Source organism: Sitophilus oryzae, unplaced genomic scaffold, assembly GCF_002938485.1.
Source record: "Sitophilus oryzae breed Bouriz unplaced genomic scaffold, Soryzae_2.0 scaffold_85_pilon_pilon, whole genome shotgun sequence".
Classification (NCBI taxonomy): domain Eukaryota; kingdom Metazoa; phylum Arthropoda; class Insecta; order Coleoptera; family Curculionidae; genus Sitophilus; species Sitophilus oryzae.
Window position 1 is genome coordinate 3165711 of NW_022147483.1, and position 19882 is coordinate 3185592.

Consider the following 19882-nt stretch of genomic DNA (forward strand, 5'->3'; position numbering starts at 1 on the left):
CGGGGAATAGAGTCGTACGCTTTCTCCAAATCAATAAATGCTAGATGGACTTCTTGATCTACTGCTATCTTTTTTTCCATCACCTGCTGCAGGACAAAAAGGTTATCTGTGAAAGATTTCCCCGGTGTGAATCCGCTTTGGTCTTCCGAGATTTGTCACCAATACTGTCCCTGAGCCTACCCTGTAGCACCTTTCCAAAAAGTCTGCTGACCGAACTGTTAATGCTCTATAACAAGTGGGGTCGTTACGATTTCCCTTTTTAAAGATGGACACTATGTGAGCCACTCGCCATTCTCGGGGTAGTTTACTTTGCAGGCAGCACTGGTTAAATAGCTCTGCCAGACGCCAGCGCAGTCTTTGGGTTCCACACTTTAACAATTCGGCTACAATATTACCAGGACCTGGTGACCGTCCATTTTTCATTCTTTTGAGACTTTGATGTACTTCTCTTTCGCTTATCATTAAAGTGCCTGCAAGGTTGTTCTCATCTTCTACTGCTTGGAATTCTGGTCGGTTTTCTGTCAGTAATTTTGCATAGTAGTTGCGCCATTTTTCTATATCCATTCTATTCAGTTATTCACAACGTAAAATAAAAAAAGAATTGTTGAGTCTACCCCACGTCTACCCTACATCATAGTTTTACATTTTTTAAATAAAATTAGAACGGCACTGATAAACCGGAATTTAAGTCGGCCATATTTGAGGCCTATCGCGGTGGACCTAAGATTTTTGATATGCTCCTTCCTTAGTCTTCTTATTCAAAGGTTCAAGCAAAAATAAGTTCGAGTGAAATTCTCATTTAATTTCTAAAATTTGTAATAATATTTTGTATTTCTATCCAAAAGCAATGGAGGTAGGCAGTAAAGGTAAATAAATTTCATTAACTAAATAGAATTACTTTTTAGGACCATTTAAACTTATCATGCAGCCATTGTCTCTTAAAGTCAGGAACATTTAAAGAAAACATGAAAAACAAGACAACAAGTAATCGTAAATGTTTTCTAAGCTATAAAAATCTAAATATTGAATAGATTTGTTTATTTATTATTGATCTGTTTTTATATTGGACCTGCAAATCTTCACTTGAGTTGTCTAACGAGTTTAACAGTTTATTAATAAAGTACTTTTCAATATTAAACTCCATTGAAAAGAAGAAGCAAACGTAAAAGCAGAGAATAGGTACATTAAAAATGCATAAAAGATAAATGTTATAATAGAGGTATTGAAATTTAGAAAACGTCAACATTTGACGTTTCCAGTATTTTACCAAACCGTTCCGTATCAAACCGATGTTTTTCAGGAACCACACTTTACCGTAGTTTACCGGTTTGGTTCGCCTGGTTTTGCAACGGAATACCGCCCTAGTAATTGACATTGTCATTTGGTTTGGGGTTATAATTATATTGACGGACATCATGATACAAAGAAAACAAGGTATGATATTACGCAGGTTGGTCATCCTAACCTAACCTAACCTAACCGTGCCAAGAACGGTTCTCTACTATGTTGGAACAAACCTTATATCTCAGCGTTCTATGTATCTATAGTTGACACCTTTTAAGATTTCCCACTGTGACCAAAATTATTGTAACATTTGACACTTGACGCGATGTTCCATGCATGTGGAGTTTTTACCGTACGATCGGATAAAAACTGGCGTCGAAGACGGCTGGATAATGACAATCGATGTTAATTTGGACGAGGCCATGGATTCGGCAACCAACTCGCAATACGCGTCATTAAATAAAGAGTACGGGCCAAGTAATAGCATCTAGGGCTTGACCTCGCCAAAATTTTCATCGATTGTGATTCCCCAGCCGTCTTTGACGCCGTTTTTTTTCGATCATATTTTATTACTTTGTTTTTTGCGTTTTATTTGCAGAATTATTTTTATTGTAATTAAAATGGGCAAATCTAAAAAAGATGGTAGCTATATTTTTTGTTTCAAAATAAATTCGAAAATTCTGAAGTGGGTGATTCATTGTTCAAAACAAAAGACAGATTGTTATACCGGGTGCGTCTCAAAAGTGGCTCACTTTTATAACTTTTTTTATTTTTTTCAGATAAATGAAACGGGATTTAAATGTTAGTATATGACATAAATTAGGATTGATTGACGTATTCAATTATTTTCGGTCACTTCCGGTTTCACCGGAAATGACTACAACTTTTGATTTTTAAATTGCACCCTCGGTATTTTTTTACTTTATTTGATAGAAAATGACGCTCTGAATAGAATGACATATCACATATCAACTTTTGACATTCTGGCTAAAACAATTGTATTTTAAATTTCAATCTAGAATGCCATGGCTGTGTTAAAAACACTAACTTTTAATCAAGGAGCCTTGGAAAAATAGATTTGATCGTCTAATGTCTTGTCCTGGCCGGTGAAAAGATGTCCAAATCGTATTTTTAATCATATCTCGATATTTTCAAATGGAACGGGGGTAGTTCATTTCCACATTTGGAAAAAGCATTTTTTTACGAATAATTTGGTAGCACACACTTGGTATTTCGTGTCAAATTGTCATTACATTTATGGCCTCTCTATGAACGCTAAATTAAAATTTAAAATGTTATTTTTTAATTGAAAATGTCAAAAGTCTGATCAAAAGCTAACCGTTAAGAAGATATTGCGGTACAAAGATGACGTAAAAATATGATTTTTCTTTTTTTTTATCTTAGAATAATTAAATTTTACAGAAGTATAAGTGTTATAATAACACTCCATAAGTTTTTTTTCGCATTTGTTTTGAAACTCTGTGTATTTTTTACCTCTGTATCTAGAAATTTATTTTTATTTTATTTTTGATTTTTCTAGTTCGATTTGACGTCAAAGACAGGGCGGAAGATTTTGGTACACCGCACGAAAAAGTATCTGGTACGTGTTATTTATTATACAGGATGGTCCGAACTGTATTTCGGAAACTTCGGCAGCATATTCTGCAGATAAAAATAAGTAAACAAGTTCGTATAAATATGTCTTAAAATGCTTAGTTTCGGAGATAAGAATGTAGAAGTTTCATTTTTATTTCGATTTTTTCCAAATAATTTCCGAAGTAACGTCAATATTTAGATGGAAATTGGTGTCTGGGAGTTTTTTGACATGATAAATTTGATTTTGATGTCAATATGACTCCTATTTGTAGGGGGCACCACCTACATGTTTTAACTATTTTTAAGAGTTAAGAATAACTTTTCGTCCGCACCTGTATAAAACTACAGGGTGCAAAAATATGCATTTCCGTGATTTTTTACGTAAAAAATATCTCTTCGTAAAAATGGCTACGGGCAACCGTTTTCGAGATATTTCGAATGGGAATAGTCAATACATGTCATTATTGACAAAAAACATGTTGAGTAGATAGTTATTTGACTGAAATTGTAAATTTGGGAACTTTTTAAAAACGATGATAAAAAGTTTCTGTTGAACTTTTTTCACAAAAACATTTCAAATTTATGATTTTAGTTTAATAACTATTTAGTCGGCATGTTTAATTTATGTCAATAACGACAGATACAAATATCTCGTGAACCATTACTTGTAGCGATTTTTACCAAGAGATCTTTTTTACGAGACGACACTAAAACTCACGAAAACCTCGGAAGCATTCGGATCCTACACGGAAAGTTCGGTTTTGTTCGGCGAGAAGCGCTTTGCTGGAATTTTGAACATTATCGAGAATTGAACAATAATTTTATTATGCGAAATTGCTAACAGTAGTTGACTGTTTTGGTTGTTTATTTTGTTTTTTGTAGTTTTTAGACTATTTTTAGAAATATGGCTATATTTAAAAACTGATCTGCATTCATATAATAGTAAGGGAGATTATGGGAGCAGAACACACAATTGTGGACGACATAAGAACAAAACAACTCATATGGTTTGGTCATGTGCAACGAATGCCCGATCACAGAATACCAAAACAAATTTTACTGTGGACACCTCGAGGCAGAAATAAAAGAGGAAGGTTGCGACGAAGCTGGAGGGAGGGTGTGGATAAAGAACTGGAAAATAGAGAAATACCTGATGATCTCTGGCTAAATAGACAAGAGTGGAGGTTATGTGTCGGAAAACGTCGTAGAACGTTCTGAACCGACTTGGAAGGAAGGTGGTTAATGTATTTGGCTGATATTTGGTAATATCAGAGGTAATATACCTATATTGGCCTACATTAAGTGATTTTAGTCAAAGTTGCATTTATTATTGGTGTAAATTAAAAATTGTTTCATTTGCAGATTGCATGATCACTATCTAATTTGATGCATAAGCGAGAACCATAGCTTTACTTGGAGGGAGCTCATTATTCTCGAATTCTACTCTAGTTATTATCATTATGTCCTACATATGAATGAAGATTGGTTAGAAAAATTTGTAATACAGTACAGGGCAGAGAAATATGTTCCGAATCAAGTTGAAATCTTTTATTAAAGTATCAGTTCTTAAATAATTGAATCACATTTTCATGGGGAAATAAACGTTTTGGGAAAATTTGTTAGCTTAATTACTGTAACATATTAGAAATAAAAAAACAAATTTATAGTTCTAATTTTATTAGAATGTTACAGTTTCGATTACGGCCTATAAGTAAGCCTTGCAAGAAGCTTATGGGTGTTCTGTGTCAAGAAAATACAATAATTACAATACAATACAATAAACAATACCACATTGTACAGATAGTAAGTAGTACAATATAAATATAAAACTCTTAACCAATAGTCAATACATATTTACTTAAATAAGACCAAAAACAAAATAAATAAAGCCTTAAACCAATAATCTCTTTCACTTTGTTGGGAATAATTCTTGCTTATCCATTTTCCTTTTATTAAAATATGGTTTTTTTATTATATGGTATATTTATTATGATTTCTCTGTTTATTTAGAACAATTGCTGATGTGTCCTAAAAATAAAAAGAGACTATTTGGCATAGTGTTTTTTTTTTCATTTCTATTTTACATACCTGGCTGATTTACTATGATTACAATAATAATTGTAAGTTTTTTCCACATAGTCATTATATTTTCTTGACCTGGCGAATGCATAATTTATGTTGATCTTCTGTTTTTCGTACCACAGTTTATAACTTTCCTTTGTAGCAAAGTCATAGGCAAAGTTATGCGTTTCCATTTCCAATTTTACTTCATGGTGTTTATCTTCAAATAATGTTGTTGCAATATACTGCAAACAAATTATACAGAGTACCATATTTAGAGTACACAGTGGGCAAATAATACGTTTCTTCTTATTATAGCGTTTTTCATAAAATTAAGTGAAACAACACAAATTAAAAATAATCCAGTCTGTAATATTAATTATTATCAAAGTCCTATGAATCGCTGGATCCCCAAAACTCATACACAAATTGTAAATCTTCTTTAAAGTGCTTTTAAAAATATTTACTCTGATATTTATAAAAGTGCCGTTGTTTACAAAGTCCATCAGCGGTAAATTTCAGCTGAGTTTGACGTAGACCGCGGTTGCGCAGTTCAGCTTCCGTGTATTTTGTCCTTAGAGAAGGAAAGAGACTCTCTTTCCTTGTCTAGGGTATCGTGAGTTTTAGTGTCGTCTTTTTTTACGTAAAAAACGTCGTAAATGTATATTTTTTCACCCAGTAATTTTATACAGGTAGGGACGGAAAGTTATTAGTCTTTAAACCAGTAAAAAATATGTAGGTGGCGCCCTCTACAAGTAGGAGTCATATTGACGTCAAAATCAAATTTATCATGTCAAAAAACTCCCAGACACCATTTTTCATCCAAATATTGACGTTACTTTAGAAATTATTTGGAAAAAATGAAAATAAAAATGAAACTTCTACATTCTGCACCCTGTATCTCCGAAACGCATTTTAGTACATACATTTATACGAACTTCTCTACTTATTTTTCCTAGATCATATATACTTACGTGGATAAGTAAATCACTATGGAAGTATTTACCCAAAATTTACTTAAAATTAACTTTCCATTGAACACACTTGCATCATTGGCTATATAAAAGCGGTCGATAAAAGAGTAATTAATACAATGTTTAAAATAAAAAACGCAAAAAACAAGCGTCGTTACATAATGGAAATAACATTATGACATATGATTATGACAATATGATGACAATGAAAAGTTGGTTTCCATAACAATGTATAATTTATACTTTCTAAACCGGATAAAATTGTAATTATTTTGGAAATGTGGCACGTGCCACTTTTAATGCGCATGCGTAAAGTCAGGTCAACGAGACAGACAAACCTATTGAACGTTTCATATGTGCAATAAAGAAGGTTTGAAAATGGCATGACGTGATGTTGGAGACATATTTTTTAATGCTAAACTTATGGGGTTGATTTATCCACGTAAGTATATATGATCTAGGTTATTTTTATGTGCAGAATATGCTGCCGAAGTTTCCGAAATACAGTTCGGACCACCCTGTATAATGTAACATAGCACTGTCTTTAAGGTAATAATCGTTGTTTTTCTTTCTTTTTAAGCTGTCGTTAAGCATGCCGAAACCCGCACGACCAACCGCAAAAAAGAGAGTAAGTATTCTACTCATCTGTGCCAATCATACGACCTGCAACAAAATGCTTTCATTGAAAATATTAGGAAAGTAGTCTAAAGCGGCGTCCACATTGCTCGCGAGCAGGCCGAACGAACACGTGAAACACGAAAAACATGGTAAACAGTCGGAGCGAGATGTTCGAGGCGTTCGCGGTGCTCCACGTGCTTGCGATCTCATAAAATGACTGTTTCGACTGTTCGTTGGCTCTGGCGCGGTACATCAAAGAGGCGTTACGGAGCCATGCGAGCATACTTTACGGCCTGCGGTTCGAAGCGCTCGAGCTATTTGCGTTGTTTGTTTGGTTTCATTCATAAGATTTAGTATTTATTGCAGTCTGATGATGCTATAGTCTGTGAAACGAATAACTTTGAATTTGGCAGGTCCCGCGGGCTTTTCTAGTGTTAATTTTATTAGGTTTTAGCGACTTACGGCCATGCCTGTGAATAAGAAGACTAAGGAAGGAGCATAATGCTATCCATGTATTCATGCATGGTGGGCGGAAAAAGCACCATACATTTGAATTTGATTTGAATTTGATTCAAACATTCATTTGACACATTTGAATTTGATTTGAAATTTTGTGGATTTGTCAGTCTTTACGGAGCTTATTTTATGTTATTTATTATTTATTCTACTACTGGTAGTTGTATAAAGGTAGTAAATCTAGATGGAAATTGTGGCAGCACTTAAATTAACAGTGACACTATCGCGATTTATCGAAAAAGACTCTAAAATAATTGGTTGTGTAGCGTGCGGTAGATCTCGGCAAAAATTGAGTGAAATAATGGAACAACTTTTCGCTAGTAAGTGACTATATAATATACATACTTGTAGTAAACCGATCATTTATGAAATTCACTTAAATTAACTAAATTATATATTTTTCTTGCATTTTAGCTTTTATTTATTACTTGTCAAAGATTAGATGTCAAAGAATTTAGATACGTTAATTTGACTTACCTGCTTCAGTAGCGTATCGGATGTTTGTGGTAATAAATACTTATTATAACTTATCTATTTTTATTAGAATTATATATTTTTATAACAATTTTAATAACTACCAACATTTATTCACAACGTAAAATAAAACAACAAATTATTGAGTCTACCCCACGTCTACCCTACATCATAGTTTTACATTTTTTAAATAAAATTAGAACGACACTGATAAACCGGAATTTAAGTCGGCCATATTTGAGGCCCATCGCGGTGTACCTAAGATTTTTGATATGCTCCTTCCTTAGTCTTCTTATTCAAAGGGCCATGCTAACGCAATGCCGTCTCCAATAGAACAGCCTCGGAGCGAGATTTATGACGTCACGGTAGTTAGATACTACGGATTAATAAATATGTTGTAGAATACATGGGTTGTATTTTAACAATGATATAGTTTACATGAAATGTACATACGTAATATACAGTTAATAAATACAATATATATTGTATAAACGTATGTAATTTTTTGAATTATATTCGACACTATTTTTTTCATATGACAACACTGAAGAAGGCTATAATGTTAGCCCGAAACGTTTTTTTTTTAAACCAAATAAAAATAATGAAAAACCAAATGAAAACTTAATCAGAAAATTTTAGAATAATTTTACATATAAAATGACAGCGATCTTTATTTCATAGCCATCGCTGACGCCTTTCTTTCTATGGTATTGTATTATTTGCAAATATAAAAAACCAAACCAAACCAAACATTGATATTTGCAAAATATACATATAAATTTTGTGAATGCAAATAATAATACATCACTATTAGTAGATATTGAATGTTTTTTGTTAAATTAGATCGATTTTCAAACCCCAAAATTTAAAATATTGTTAAGGTCAAGGTGTATTACTGGTTGCATAACCGCAACGTGCCTTGAGGAACCTGGCGCATTCGCCAGAAAGTAAAGAAAATTATAGAATTCTTTAGAAAAATCTAGAAACAACCGCCAGGGGGTATATAAGGCCCGCGCTTTGACAGTTGGACAAGTTTGAAGTTTGAAGTCTAAAGTTTGAAAATACCGCGAAATACCGTTAGAGTAATAGTAGTTGCATAAGTTGTGTTGTAAACGGTTGTAAATAGTATAAGTTGTGTGTACAGAGTGAAACAAATAAATTCGTTAAGTATTTTATCGTGAGTTTAAATAGTGGACCCACGGAATCCGTAACAATTGGTGTCGGAAGTGCGATTCAAGAGGATTTTAAGCAGAAATTAAGTGGATTGGAAGATTTTTAGACCGAATTAGAGTATTTTTATGGTTGGTAAAGGGAACAAGCGAAGAAAATGGAGGAAGTAAGCAAATTATTGGGCGATTTTATGGAGAATATGAGAAGAGAGAAGGCAGAAGAACAAGAAAGACTCCGTAAAGAACGAGAAGAAGAGCGAGCCCGACTAGAAAAAGAGAAAGCAGAAGAACAAGAAAGACTCCGTAAAGAACGAGAAGAAGAGCGAGCCCGATTAGAAAGAGAAAAGGAAGAGGAAAAACTACGACGTCAACAAGAACAGGACCGGCTTGAGAACATTTTCGAAGATTTAAAATTCAACGACAACAAGACAAACAAGAAGAACAGGACCGGCTTGAGAAAATTTTCGAAGATTTAAAAATACAACGACAACAAGACAAACAAGAAGAACAGGACCGGCTTGAGAAAATATTAGGAAATTTGGAAATTCGTGTGGAGGAGCGACGTCACAGGGAAAGACAAGAAGATCAGGACCGTCTTAAGAGAACTTTGGAAAATCAGGAATTTCGACTACAGAAGAATTTTGAAGACCTGGAAAAACGGCAGGAAAATCACCTTCAAGAAGCCGTAGAAGATCTTGAGGAACGCCTTCAGCAGAAAATGGAAAAATTAGAGATGGACCTACAGAAGACCAAGGCACAAGTAAGAACACCTGGCGTTCATGGAACTGCGAACCTCAAGGCCCCGACCTACGATGGACAAACCACCTGGACGATGTACCACCGCCAGTTTGAAGCAGCGGCTGCTGCCAATGGATGGACTGACCAGGAGAAAGCAGCGGCACTTGTCATCGCGCTGCGTGGCCCTGCCCTGGAACTCCTGCAAACTATTCCTGCGGCCCAACAGCAGGAATACCAAACTTTGGTCGCTGCACTGGACAGAAGATATGGCAACCAACATCGACGCCAACTTTACCAGGCACAGATCAAGACACGCCTGCAGAGGTCCGGAGAGAGTCTGCAGGAATTTGAAGCAGACTTACGTCGGCTGGTACACCTAGCGTATCCTGAAGCACCGGAAGGATTTAGGGAGGAACTCGCTGCTCAGTGCTTTATCAGCGGACTGAGGGACAACGAATTACAGAGGGCGCTGCAAATATCCCGATTTTCTACCAGCAGCGAAGCACTGGTCAGGGCGCTGGAAATCGAAGCTGCTTTTAGCGCCATCCCTAGACCGAAGATAAGATCGGTAACGGTCGAGGAACAGCCCGAAAGTTCTCACATACATTTGGAGGAGATGTTTAGTAAACTATGTGAGTTACTAGTGAACAAGGGTAGCAACAACACCCAGACAGAGAACCAAAGAAGATTTCAGGATATGAGGTGCTATGGATGCGGCAGGAATGGCCACATCAAACGAGATTATCGCATCCAAATGCGATTCCATTCACCATCCAGAGAACATCGGCACATCGGAAGATCCCAGGACATAAGTTGCTATAGATGTGGCAGGAATGGCCACATCAAACGGGATTGTCGCATCCAAATGCGATTCCATTCACCATCCAGAGAACATCGGCACATCGGAAGATCCCAGGACATAAGTTGCTATAGATGTGGCAGGAATGGCCACATCAAACGGGATTGCCGCGTCCAAATGCGATTCCGTTTACCATCGAGAGAACATAGGCACCAGGAAATCAACACTAATGAGCGAGTATTGGCTGAAGAAAACAGAGCCCCTAGGATGTTTTCCTTAGGAGTTTAGGAAAAACCGCTGACAGTTTGGTGATCAACGGAAGGTCAATGGTAGAAGAATTCGAATGACTGTGGACACAGGCGCTATGGTATCGTTGGTGCGGACTAACTCGGTGCAAGGATTGAAGATGATGCCTCTTAGAAGAAGAATGTATTTACGTACAGTTACGGGGGAAATGGCCGTTGTACGGGGAGAGGCTTTCATGGAATTGGAGTTAGGGAATTTGAAGTTTCGGCAGAGCGTTTTAGTGGCAGACATTGAAGATGATTTTATCATGGGTATGGATGTGATCAGTCAACATGGTTTTTCGTTTGATCATGATAGAAACATCCTGAAAATCGGAAATGAGGAATTTTCTGTATCTAAAGAGAAGAGACCAGGAAATATGGAAGAAAGATCATCGAAAATTGTGATGATACCTGGTGATACCAAGAAGACTGTGTTCGGGAAATTAGAGAAAACCGCTGGGTGCCGTGTAGGACGGGTACAAATTATCGACAACGAACCGGATCGACGACGAGCTACCTTGGGCAAGAAAATGCAACATCGCGAAAGCACTATCAGAGTAAAGAATTTTAAACTGAGAACTGACGAACAATGGACGACGATACAATTGAGGAAAGATCAAATGGAAGATCCAGACATCGGAGCAATATACGGCTCAAGGAAGGTAACGGCGAGAGACCACCGTGGCAGGATATTGCGGACAGAGGGCTCGTTTTCAAAGCTCTCTGGGCTCAGTGGAATTCACTGGTTATTGAGAATGGATTGTTAAAGCGCACATGGGAAAGTGCGGATGGCAGGACAGTAACAACTCAGTTACTGGTACCAAGAAAGAAAGTTACCCAGGTATTGGAAGAAATTCATGGTGGTAAAACTGGAGCCCATCTTGGGGTAAACTAGACCCTGAGCAAGCTGAGAGACCGTTTTTACTGTGTGGATTATTGTGAAGATGTTAAGAAATGGTGTCAACGTTGTAAGATTTGCGCAGCTAGACAAGGACCAAGTACTCGATCTGGAGGAAAAATGGAACAAGATAACGTTGGACTGTCGTTCGAAAGAATCGTTAGGAAGGAAAGATTACTGGACGTTCATAAGCACGTTAGAAGTAAGATTGCGCTAGCCAGTGACCGGATGAAAGCTCGTTACGACCTCAGAGCTAATTCTACGGGATTTCAACAGGACGATAGGGTATGGTTGTATAACCCACAGCGCAAGAAAGGAAGGTCCCCAAAGTTAACTCCAGCATGGGAAGGTCCTTATACAGTCATCAAGAGGATAAATGATGTTGTGTACCGGATTGAACCTAGAAGTAAGATGAAAGTAGTTCATCTGGATCGATTGAAGAGATACCAGACAGGAAACCTTGATCGGGACGATCAAATTTGAGAAGGGGGCAATGTTAAGGTCAAGGTGTATTACTGGTTGCATAACCGCAACGTGCCTTGAGGAACCTGGCGCATTCGCCAGAAAGTAAAGAAAATTATAGAATTCTTTAGAAAAATCTAGAAACAACCGCCAGGAGGTATATAAGGCCCGCGCTTTGACAGTTGGACAAGTTTGAAGTTTGAAGTCTAAAGTTTGAAAATACCGCGAAATACCGTTAGAGTAATAGTAGTTGCATAAGTTGTGTTGTAAACGGTTGTAAATAGTATAAGTTGTGTGTACAGAGTGAAACAAATAAATTCGTTAAGTATTTTTTTTAAACAACGCAAGGAACTCCACAAGGTGGAGTGACCTCCCCCCTACTGTGGAGCTTGGTAGTGGATGAACTACTGGAAGAATTAACTCTAGCGGGAATACACTGCATAGGGTACGCAGATGACATAGTCATCATTGCACAGGGGAAACATGAAGGCACCCTGTGTGATATTATCCAAAGAGGATTCCGCATCGCTGAGAGATGGTGCAGGACTGTCGGGCTGAGTATTAACTCAGATAAAACCGCAGTAGTGCCATTCACCAGAAAGCGAAGTTTGAAAAACTTGAAAAGAATCCATCTAGATGGAAAGGAAATACTGCCATCACAGGAAGTGAAATATCTGGGAATAACCCTGGATAGTAAACTTCTCTGGAACAGGCATATTAAGAACATTACCAGCAAAGCCACAAAGGCTCTCATGATATGCAGAAGACTGGCGGGAAATAGGTGGGGCTGCGCCCCTAACATTTTGCGCTGGATGTATACCATGATAGTAAGACCCATGATTACTTATGGAGCAGTTGCTTGGTATACAAAACTAGAGCAACGTACAGCAAGGCAAACCCTGTGCAAAGTACAGAGACTGGCATGTATCTGCATCACAGGTGCCATGAGAACATGTCCAACAGCAGCAATGGAGGTCATTCTAGACCTAACACCACTGCATATTGTCGTCGGTAGTTATGCCAATGCGACAATGATTAGAATGGTCATTGACGGAAACAGTACTGGGAGAATTTTCAGGTCAGGGGCTTGGAACACCCTCAAAAAGAAAATTCCACTTCTCCAACTCCCAGTGGATGACATACCAAGAATTTACAACTTTGAGAAACACCTCACTGTAGTATTGAGTAATAAAAAGGATTGGAAGAAAGAAACGCTTACTCAGCATATAAAAGACCATACCATCACGTGGTATACTGATGCTTCCAAAACCAAAGCAGGGACAGGGATAGGAGTATTTGGGCCGAAAACTGAATACTCCGAACCAATGGGCACCTACCCCAGTATCCTTCAGGCAGAAATTTGCGCTATCGAAAGATGCGTACAATTTATCTTGGATAGGAACTATCGAAAACAGGAAATTGCCATCCTATCCGATAGTCAAGCAGCACTTAACGCGATCAACTCAGTAACCATCAATTCGAAGTTGGTCAAAGAATGCCTAGAGAAGCTCAACAAATTAGGCAAAGAAAATAAAGTCCTCCTACTCTGGGTGCCTGCTCACCAAGGGATAGAAGGCAATGAAAAAGCAAATGATCTAGCTAGGAAAGGAGCGAACACTCCACTAACTGGACCAGAACCGTTCTGTTTTCCAAACGGGAACCAACTGAAAGCGGAACTGAAGAATCTGGAAGACTCCATCCGTAACTTGGAATGGGTGTCCTCCAACGGTCTAAGACACTCGAAAAAGTTCCTTAGAACTTATGACCGAGAAAAATCAAAGGTTTTCCTTGATTTAAGTAAAACAATCTTCGGATTGTCACGGGGTTTCTAACAGGACACTGTCTCCTCAACGAACACCTCAGTAGGCTGAAACTGAGAAACAACGGCGAATGCAGATTTTGTGGGGAAAATGGGGAAACACCAGAACACCTTATCACTGAGTGCGCCGAGACGACGACCATTCGTGCCATGAACCTTGGCACGTCTGATGTCGAGGATGGAGAGCTGGCCTCTGTGGAGCCGTCTCAGATACTGGCTTTTCTTAAAGCCCTGAGACTGTATGATGAGTTATAACTCGTTATAACTCAAGAAAGGGGAACACACAATAGATCTATAAGGTCGCGGTGATTAACTCCCCTTCTAAACATTCTACATTCTACATTCTAAGTATTTTATCGTGAGTTTAAATAGTGGACCCACGGAATCCGTAACAATATATTTTACATTTTACCCATTTTCTTATGTACCTATTCATTATTTGTATTTTGTAAAACATTTGCTGCATTTTTATGGTTCATAGTTTATTTGTCAAATACTGTATATTATGTATATTTCATGTAAAACTATATCATTGTTAAAATACAAACCAAAAATAGGAGGAATAATTATGTTTTCCATGTATTCTACAACATATTTAATAATCCGTAGTATCTAACTAGTGTGACGTCATCAATTTCGCTCGTAGGCTGTTCTATTAGAGACGGTATTGGTCTGATATTTAGAAATGTCAAAAGCTGATATAACAATTTACTTTTGACAATTGACATTTCGTGTTGATTTTTGCAAGAAGAGGAAGAACTGTCACTTGTTTTATTAATTTTTTCACGAAAGTAAAAAGAGTTACCTATCTGATTCGTTCAGGCACTCAATTTAAAGAATATCAGTAACTTTTTTGATAGAGGGATTTTATATTTGCCATGTTGGTAAAAAATAACGGTCAAAATTCAAAGTTAGTCATTTTATAGACTATACCATGATTTTTCTTATTTTTTATTCAGAATTAAAAATAGTTGTCTTCTGTTCTTGGATTAATAATATTAAATATAACTTTATATTTCTATTGCCCACTTATCTTAATCTGATCTTTGAGAACTTTATTTATATTTTGGCATACGCCTGGTACTATTTTTGAAACGCTTTGCTTGGAAACTTTGAATAAATAACCCAAGCTGGTATGTGAATCTCCAGTTGCAAGGAATCTTAATGTTATGGCCAATCTTTCTTTAACTCTTTCTTTACCCGGAATACACTTCCTAAAAGTTGTATTTTTTCTTTCTATACGGGGGCCAACTAAGTTAATAAATCTTTCAAAATCGGTAGCGGGCATGCGATCCAAATTATTAAAAAACATTCTGTCTGTTTGTAAATCGTGTAGAAGTTTACTTTCACTGTGCTGGGATCTACTTTTGAAATTATTAGACATCCAACACCGCCTATCTCCTTCGTTTTGCAATAATGATCGCACCAGCAGCCGCTATTAAAAATACTTCGGTATCATCCATTTCCGAACAGCACGAACGCAATCACTATAGTCCAACGACAAGATCCTTGACAGTGATAGATGTGTCTGTCATTTTAATTTCAAAGTAGTTTATTTTATTTACCAAGAAATAAGTTGGTAGAACTGAAACGCATAGCAGAAAATAAATATATTTAAAATTTGACTGACAAGTGATTACTTCAAAATATTGTGAAAAAACTGTATAAAACTGAAAAAATGTAATCGAGTTATTTTATTTACCAAAAAACGGTATGTGATAATACAAAACAAACAAGAACAAGACACCACATACCAAAAAAATATAAAAAGAACTATTTCTTACTTTCAAGCTTCATGAAACTTCCCGCATTTATGATTATATTTATCAATATAACTTATGTACATATACAAATTTGTAATATTCGACAGGAATAAATAAAACAAACTATTTTATTAATAATAACACTTACCAAATTTTATACCTTAAATGTTGATTAATTAACTTTAATCTTAATTTTTAAACCAGTACCTTTTGACATTATTTTTCTACAGTACTAAAATCCATTATTTACCTATCGTGTGATGTCGATATTTTACAGCTACTCCAGTTTTTAGTATGATCCTTCTACCATATACGAGATGCACTTATCTACGACGAGATGGTATACAAACTTTATCGATGGTAACTTCATTGGTGTATAAGACTTTCTGCCTGGGCAGCGAGTATTAACCATAAACTATGCTCTGGGTTTACAGTTAATTTTCACTCGATTTTTCCTCCACTTGACTTCAAAAGACACAATACACACGTAATAATACGAATCAAAATGCATCATCTTCCAAAACGCAGGGCATTTGACAAAAGTTGACACAAAATTATAACCTATAATTTGGCAAGACTTTGACAAGCGTCAAAAATGACAAAAATCTAAAGGCGAGTTCATACGCATCGGTGTCCGTTTGTCGTTCATCGTTCCGTGAAAGGTGAAACCAATAAAATTGAAATACGATCTGTCATTTTTTTAACAAACCAATAAAACTGGTTAAAAACAACAAGACACGACGCATGACGGATTTATATTTAAACCCCATCCATAGTTAAGTTAAAAATTATTAGAAACTTTTTTTAGTAAAATAAATAGATTGGTATGGGACGTCATCTGCTTTTTTTCTGTCATCGTCTGTCGAAATCTTACCTGAGAAAAAAAAACAGAGTATACATTACAATGTGGACGCCGTTGCTTGCCAGCCGAACGCACCTTAATACGAGCGTTGTCTTTTATATTTTATATACCGGGTGTTTCTCAAAAGTGGCTCGCCCCTATAGCTTTTTAATTTTTTCTACTAAACTAATTTATTCCACTAATTTCAAGGGTCTGAATGAAACTTTATTCAATACAGGATGCCCCAGAAATAAGTGCAAATATTTTAAGCTGGTAGATCTAGCCAAAAGAAACATATTTTCTCTTTACCATTTTTAAAATAAATTGATAATAACCGAGTTATTTAACTTTGAAAGTTTAAAAAAATATAATATCAGTAGCAAATTACTTCGCAATTACCTGGATTTCCACATACTACCAGTTAAAACATTTGCAATTATTTCTGGGACACCCTGTATGTCGCCAACTATCGATGTATCGTAAAAACACGGCATATAAAACAACCGGCAGGCCCACTCGCTTTGGCGGGAACGCTACGCGCATGTCCTTGCGCACGCCGCCATTTGGGGTTCCAACAACAGAAATTAACCAGTGTCGTAGTCAGTCGTAGTTTTTATCGTCGGCAACAAACAGTTAAGGCAGCTTTGAGTATTTTGTGCCATATTTGGTTTTTGTAGTTTTATTAATCTACTTACATATTACTTTTAACGGTTCTTTTTAGAGTCTCAAATACATTAGGATTTTCTAAGCCAGGTTTGATATCGATGCTATATACAGGGTGGCGCACCTCATTCGCTTCGGTTGATTATACGAAAACGGAAAGATGTAGAAACAAAATAGTTTATGAGTATATGTGGGAAGGCAATGTGCACAATTTAAAATTATTTTGAAATATACAGGGTGTTTCAGAACTAAGATCCATACCAAAGTTATATTTTTTCTTATGGAACACCCTGTATTTTATTTCATTTTTGGATTCTTGGGCTCAAAAAAAGGTATTTATTATAAGGGTTAAATATGTTTAAAATCTTTGGTTTTTGAGATATTTAAAGATATTTAAAAATGCATGCTATAATAGACTAGATTATTAACACCCTGTACATTGCTTTTCAGAATTAATTCTTGTGCTGACTTTCAAGCCAGAGAAATAAACTTTACTGAAAAATTTAATTGCTTTGTTTAATGTATACAGGGGTATCAAAAATTGCTGGTCTATTTTAAATATTTATTTTACATAAAAACTTCGTTATTTCAAATACAACACCCTGTATTTTTTAAATAAATCGAAGAAAATTTGAATGCTCTTTCAAACTATATTAGGGTTTCCTATACCTATCTAGCTCAGATTTTGAATAGAGCCATTTTTCAATAAAATGGTAACCAAGATGGCTGATGTCAAGTGTCTAGTGACAGTTAGTAGCTATTTTTAAAATCGAAATTAGTTTCTGGACTTTATTTAAATGTATAGCAGTTTACTTTTATTTAATTTGCCTACAGTAGTTTAATAAATAATATTTATTAAATATGTATTTATTATTCTTTAAGGAAAAACGAAGAAGTAGTTCTCTCATTTATTTTCCGATCACTTATACCCACTTGCACCGTTTGTATAAACTTTGTTTAAAGGTTAAACAGTGATTAACTATAATAAAATATGTATAGTTAATCACTGTTTAGCGTTTAAACAAAGTTTATACAAACGGTGCAAGTGGGCATTATAGTCTTAGATATATGGTTATAGTGTAGCCTTATAGTGTAGATATATGGATTTTCTATAAAAGAGCCAATTACTTAGTTTCTGCCTAATAGGTTTTTTATAAACCACACTACCATAGCTCTGCGAAATAAAAAAGTATTTTTTCAAGGAACGCTTATTAGGAAGATTCCTATTTGGATATCTTTGAGCATAGGCTCTTAAGACCAAGAAGCAATTTTCCTCACAAAATAAAATCACTAGTAACATTTCCATTCGTTCCACCAGCAGATACTGCTTTATTTTTCTTGATAAAATAATGAATAATGAAGTTTAATAAGTAGTAAACTAATTGTAGCTAAATTTAAGTAAACTGTGAGAAATCTAAATTCTCTTCTTCCTTTAGCTGATTATTTTTTAATTTGTGAAATTTAAATATTAATAAAATTTGCTACGTCCATTGATGGGTCTAATTCGTACGTAGTATTTTAAACAGTGGGAACTAGGTAGACTTAGCCTGCCGGTTGTTTTATATGCTGTGGTAAAAATCCCTTCCCTAGTAGAGACGTTAACAAATATCGATATTTTTTGAAAACTATATCGATTTTTCTACTCCTTTATCCTAGTTCTGTAATAGTCTATATCGATTCTTTCTCTTTGTTTGCAGGTGTAAGAAACGACATAGGTAACTCACGCCCAGGTAGAGCTACAAAGAAACGTCGTCTCGATTACGATGGCGTAATAGACACTGACCGATAGCGTTTTTCAGTTGCGCACGCGTTTTGCACGTACTCTCGACACGGTGCGTAGTTCCTAGCCGTATGTCGTTTCTTAAAATGCGAGTGCAATAAGTGCCTGGGGCATTTCCGTTCTCCGAAAGCTGTGATTCACGGGAGTAGTCAAACTACCGCCGCATGTTAGTTTTTAGGTTATTCGTCGGGTAAAATGTGTTTTCTCTAGTGTTCTCGTTTCGACAGCTAAATCGTTCATACTTGAGTGGATATATGCGACGTAATTTAAAATAAGGTAATTATTGGGAAAACTGGAAATGGTCCGATTTTCACCAAAATTGGTATACACCCTATTTTGAGGTCGTAGATTACGAATCTGAACTTTTTTCCTGGCGGTCTCCTACCGTTTTTCAGAAAAACGGGAATAATTTCAACATTGAATTTTTCTAATAAAAAAAGGTTATTATCTTTGGTTAATTTAACCCACTAAAAATATCCAGCCAAACATATTGTTTAGGTTAGATTTAGGTTTATATTATTTATACTTTTTTGTAACAGCGTAAACAAGCTTTAAAACTCAAACTAATTTGTTAAGAAAAATTATAGGAAATAAGTTTAAAGAATGTCTTCTTTTAAGTTTAATATTTTAATGCGCATGATCTCTCCGAGAAAAGAATAATGATATAAGTATACAGGGTGGTCCGAATTGTGTTCGGGGAACTTCGTCAGCATATCCCAAGAACGGTAAACTAATAGGATTGCTCATCCTCATAAGACGTACGTTCGCTTCTTCCCGCGCTTGAGCTGACAGTTGTGACGTCATTGTAGTCCTTGTCATGATAGTGTGTATTATTAGTTGCCTATGGTAAACTTATAAAAATAACAGCTGAGAAATTTTGAGTTAATTATTTTGTCAATTTTAAATGCGAAAAAGGTGATTTTAAAGTTTTTAGAGGTATAAATACGTTCATTTTGTGTTGTGGATTGTGACAAAGTGCTTAATAAGTGCCTACGATATTGTTTATTAATTATTTTAAAGCAAAATATGGAAGTACTCTAAAAAGAATGCCTGCAAAAGGTGATGCTGGGAACTGCTGTTCTTAAAAATGCATTATCCGAGTATTTAATACGATTTATACCGTTAATTTTCTATACTGCA

At 35.8% G+C, this 19882-nt stretch overlaps 1 protein-coding gene across 8 annotated transcripts in view; it reads left to right on the forward strand.

The window, feature by feature from the left end:
- The window catches only part of LOC115890194, a 104698-nt gene extending 85118 nt beyond the window's left edge, over positions 1 to 19580 (forward strand). For 5 of the 8 annotated variants that reach the window (XR_004051589.1, XR_004051591.1, XR_004051593.1 and 2 more), the window contains one exon: positions 2825 to 2841. Coding sequence is in view for 2 of the 8 variants with exons in the window: in XM_030910354.1 (XP_030766214.1) it covers positions 2825 to 2884; positions 6496 to 6543; positions 18660 to 18751 (200 nt within the window). In the remaining 6 variants the exon portion in view is untranslated. Of the gene's footprint in view, positions 1 to 2824; positions 2885 to 6495; positions 6544 to 18659 lie in introns of those variants that run through there. The other 3 variants (XM_030910354.1, XM_030910355.1, XR_004051590.1) reach the window with 2 other exon arrangements.
- Positions 19581 to 19882: the final 302 nt, after the last annotated feature.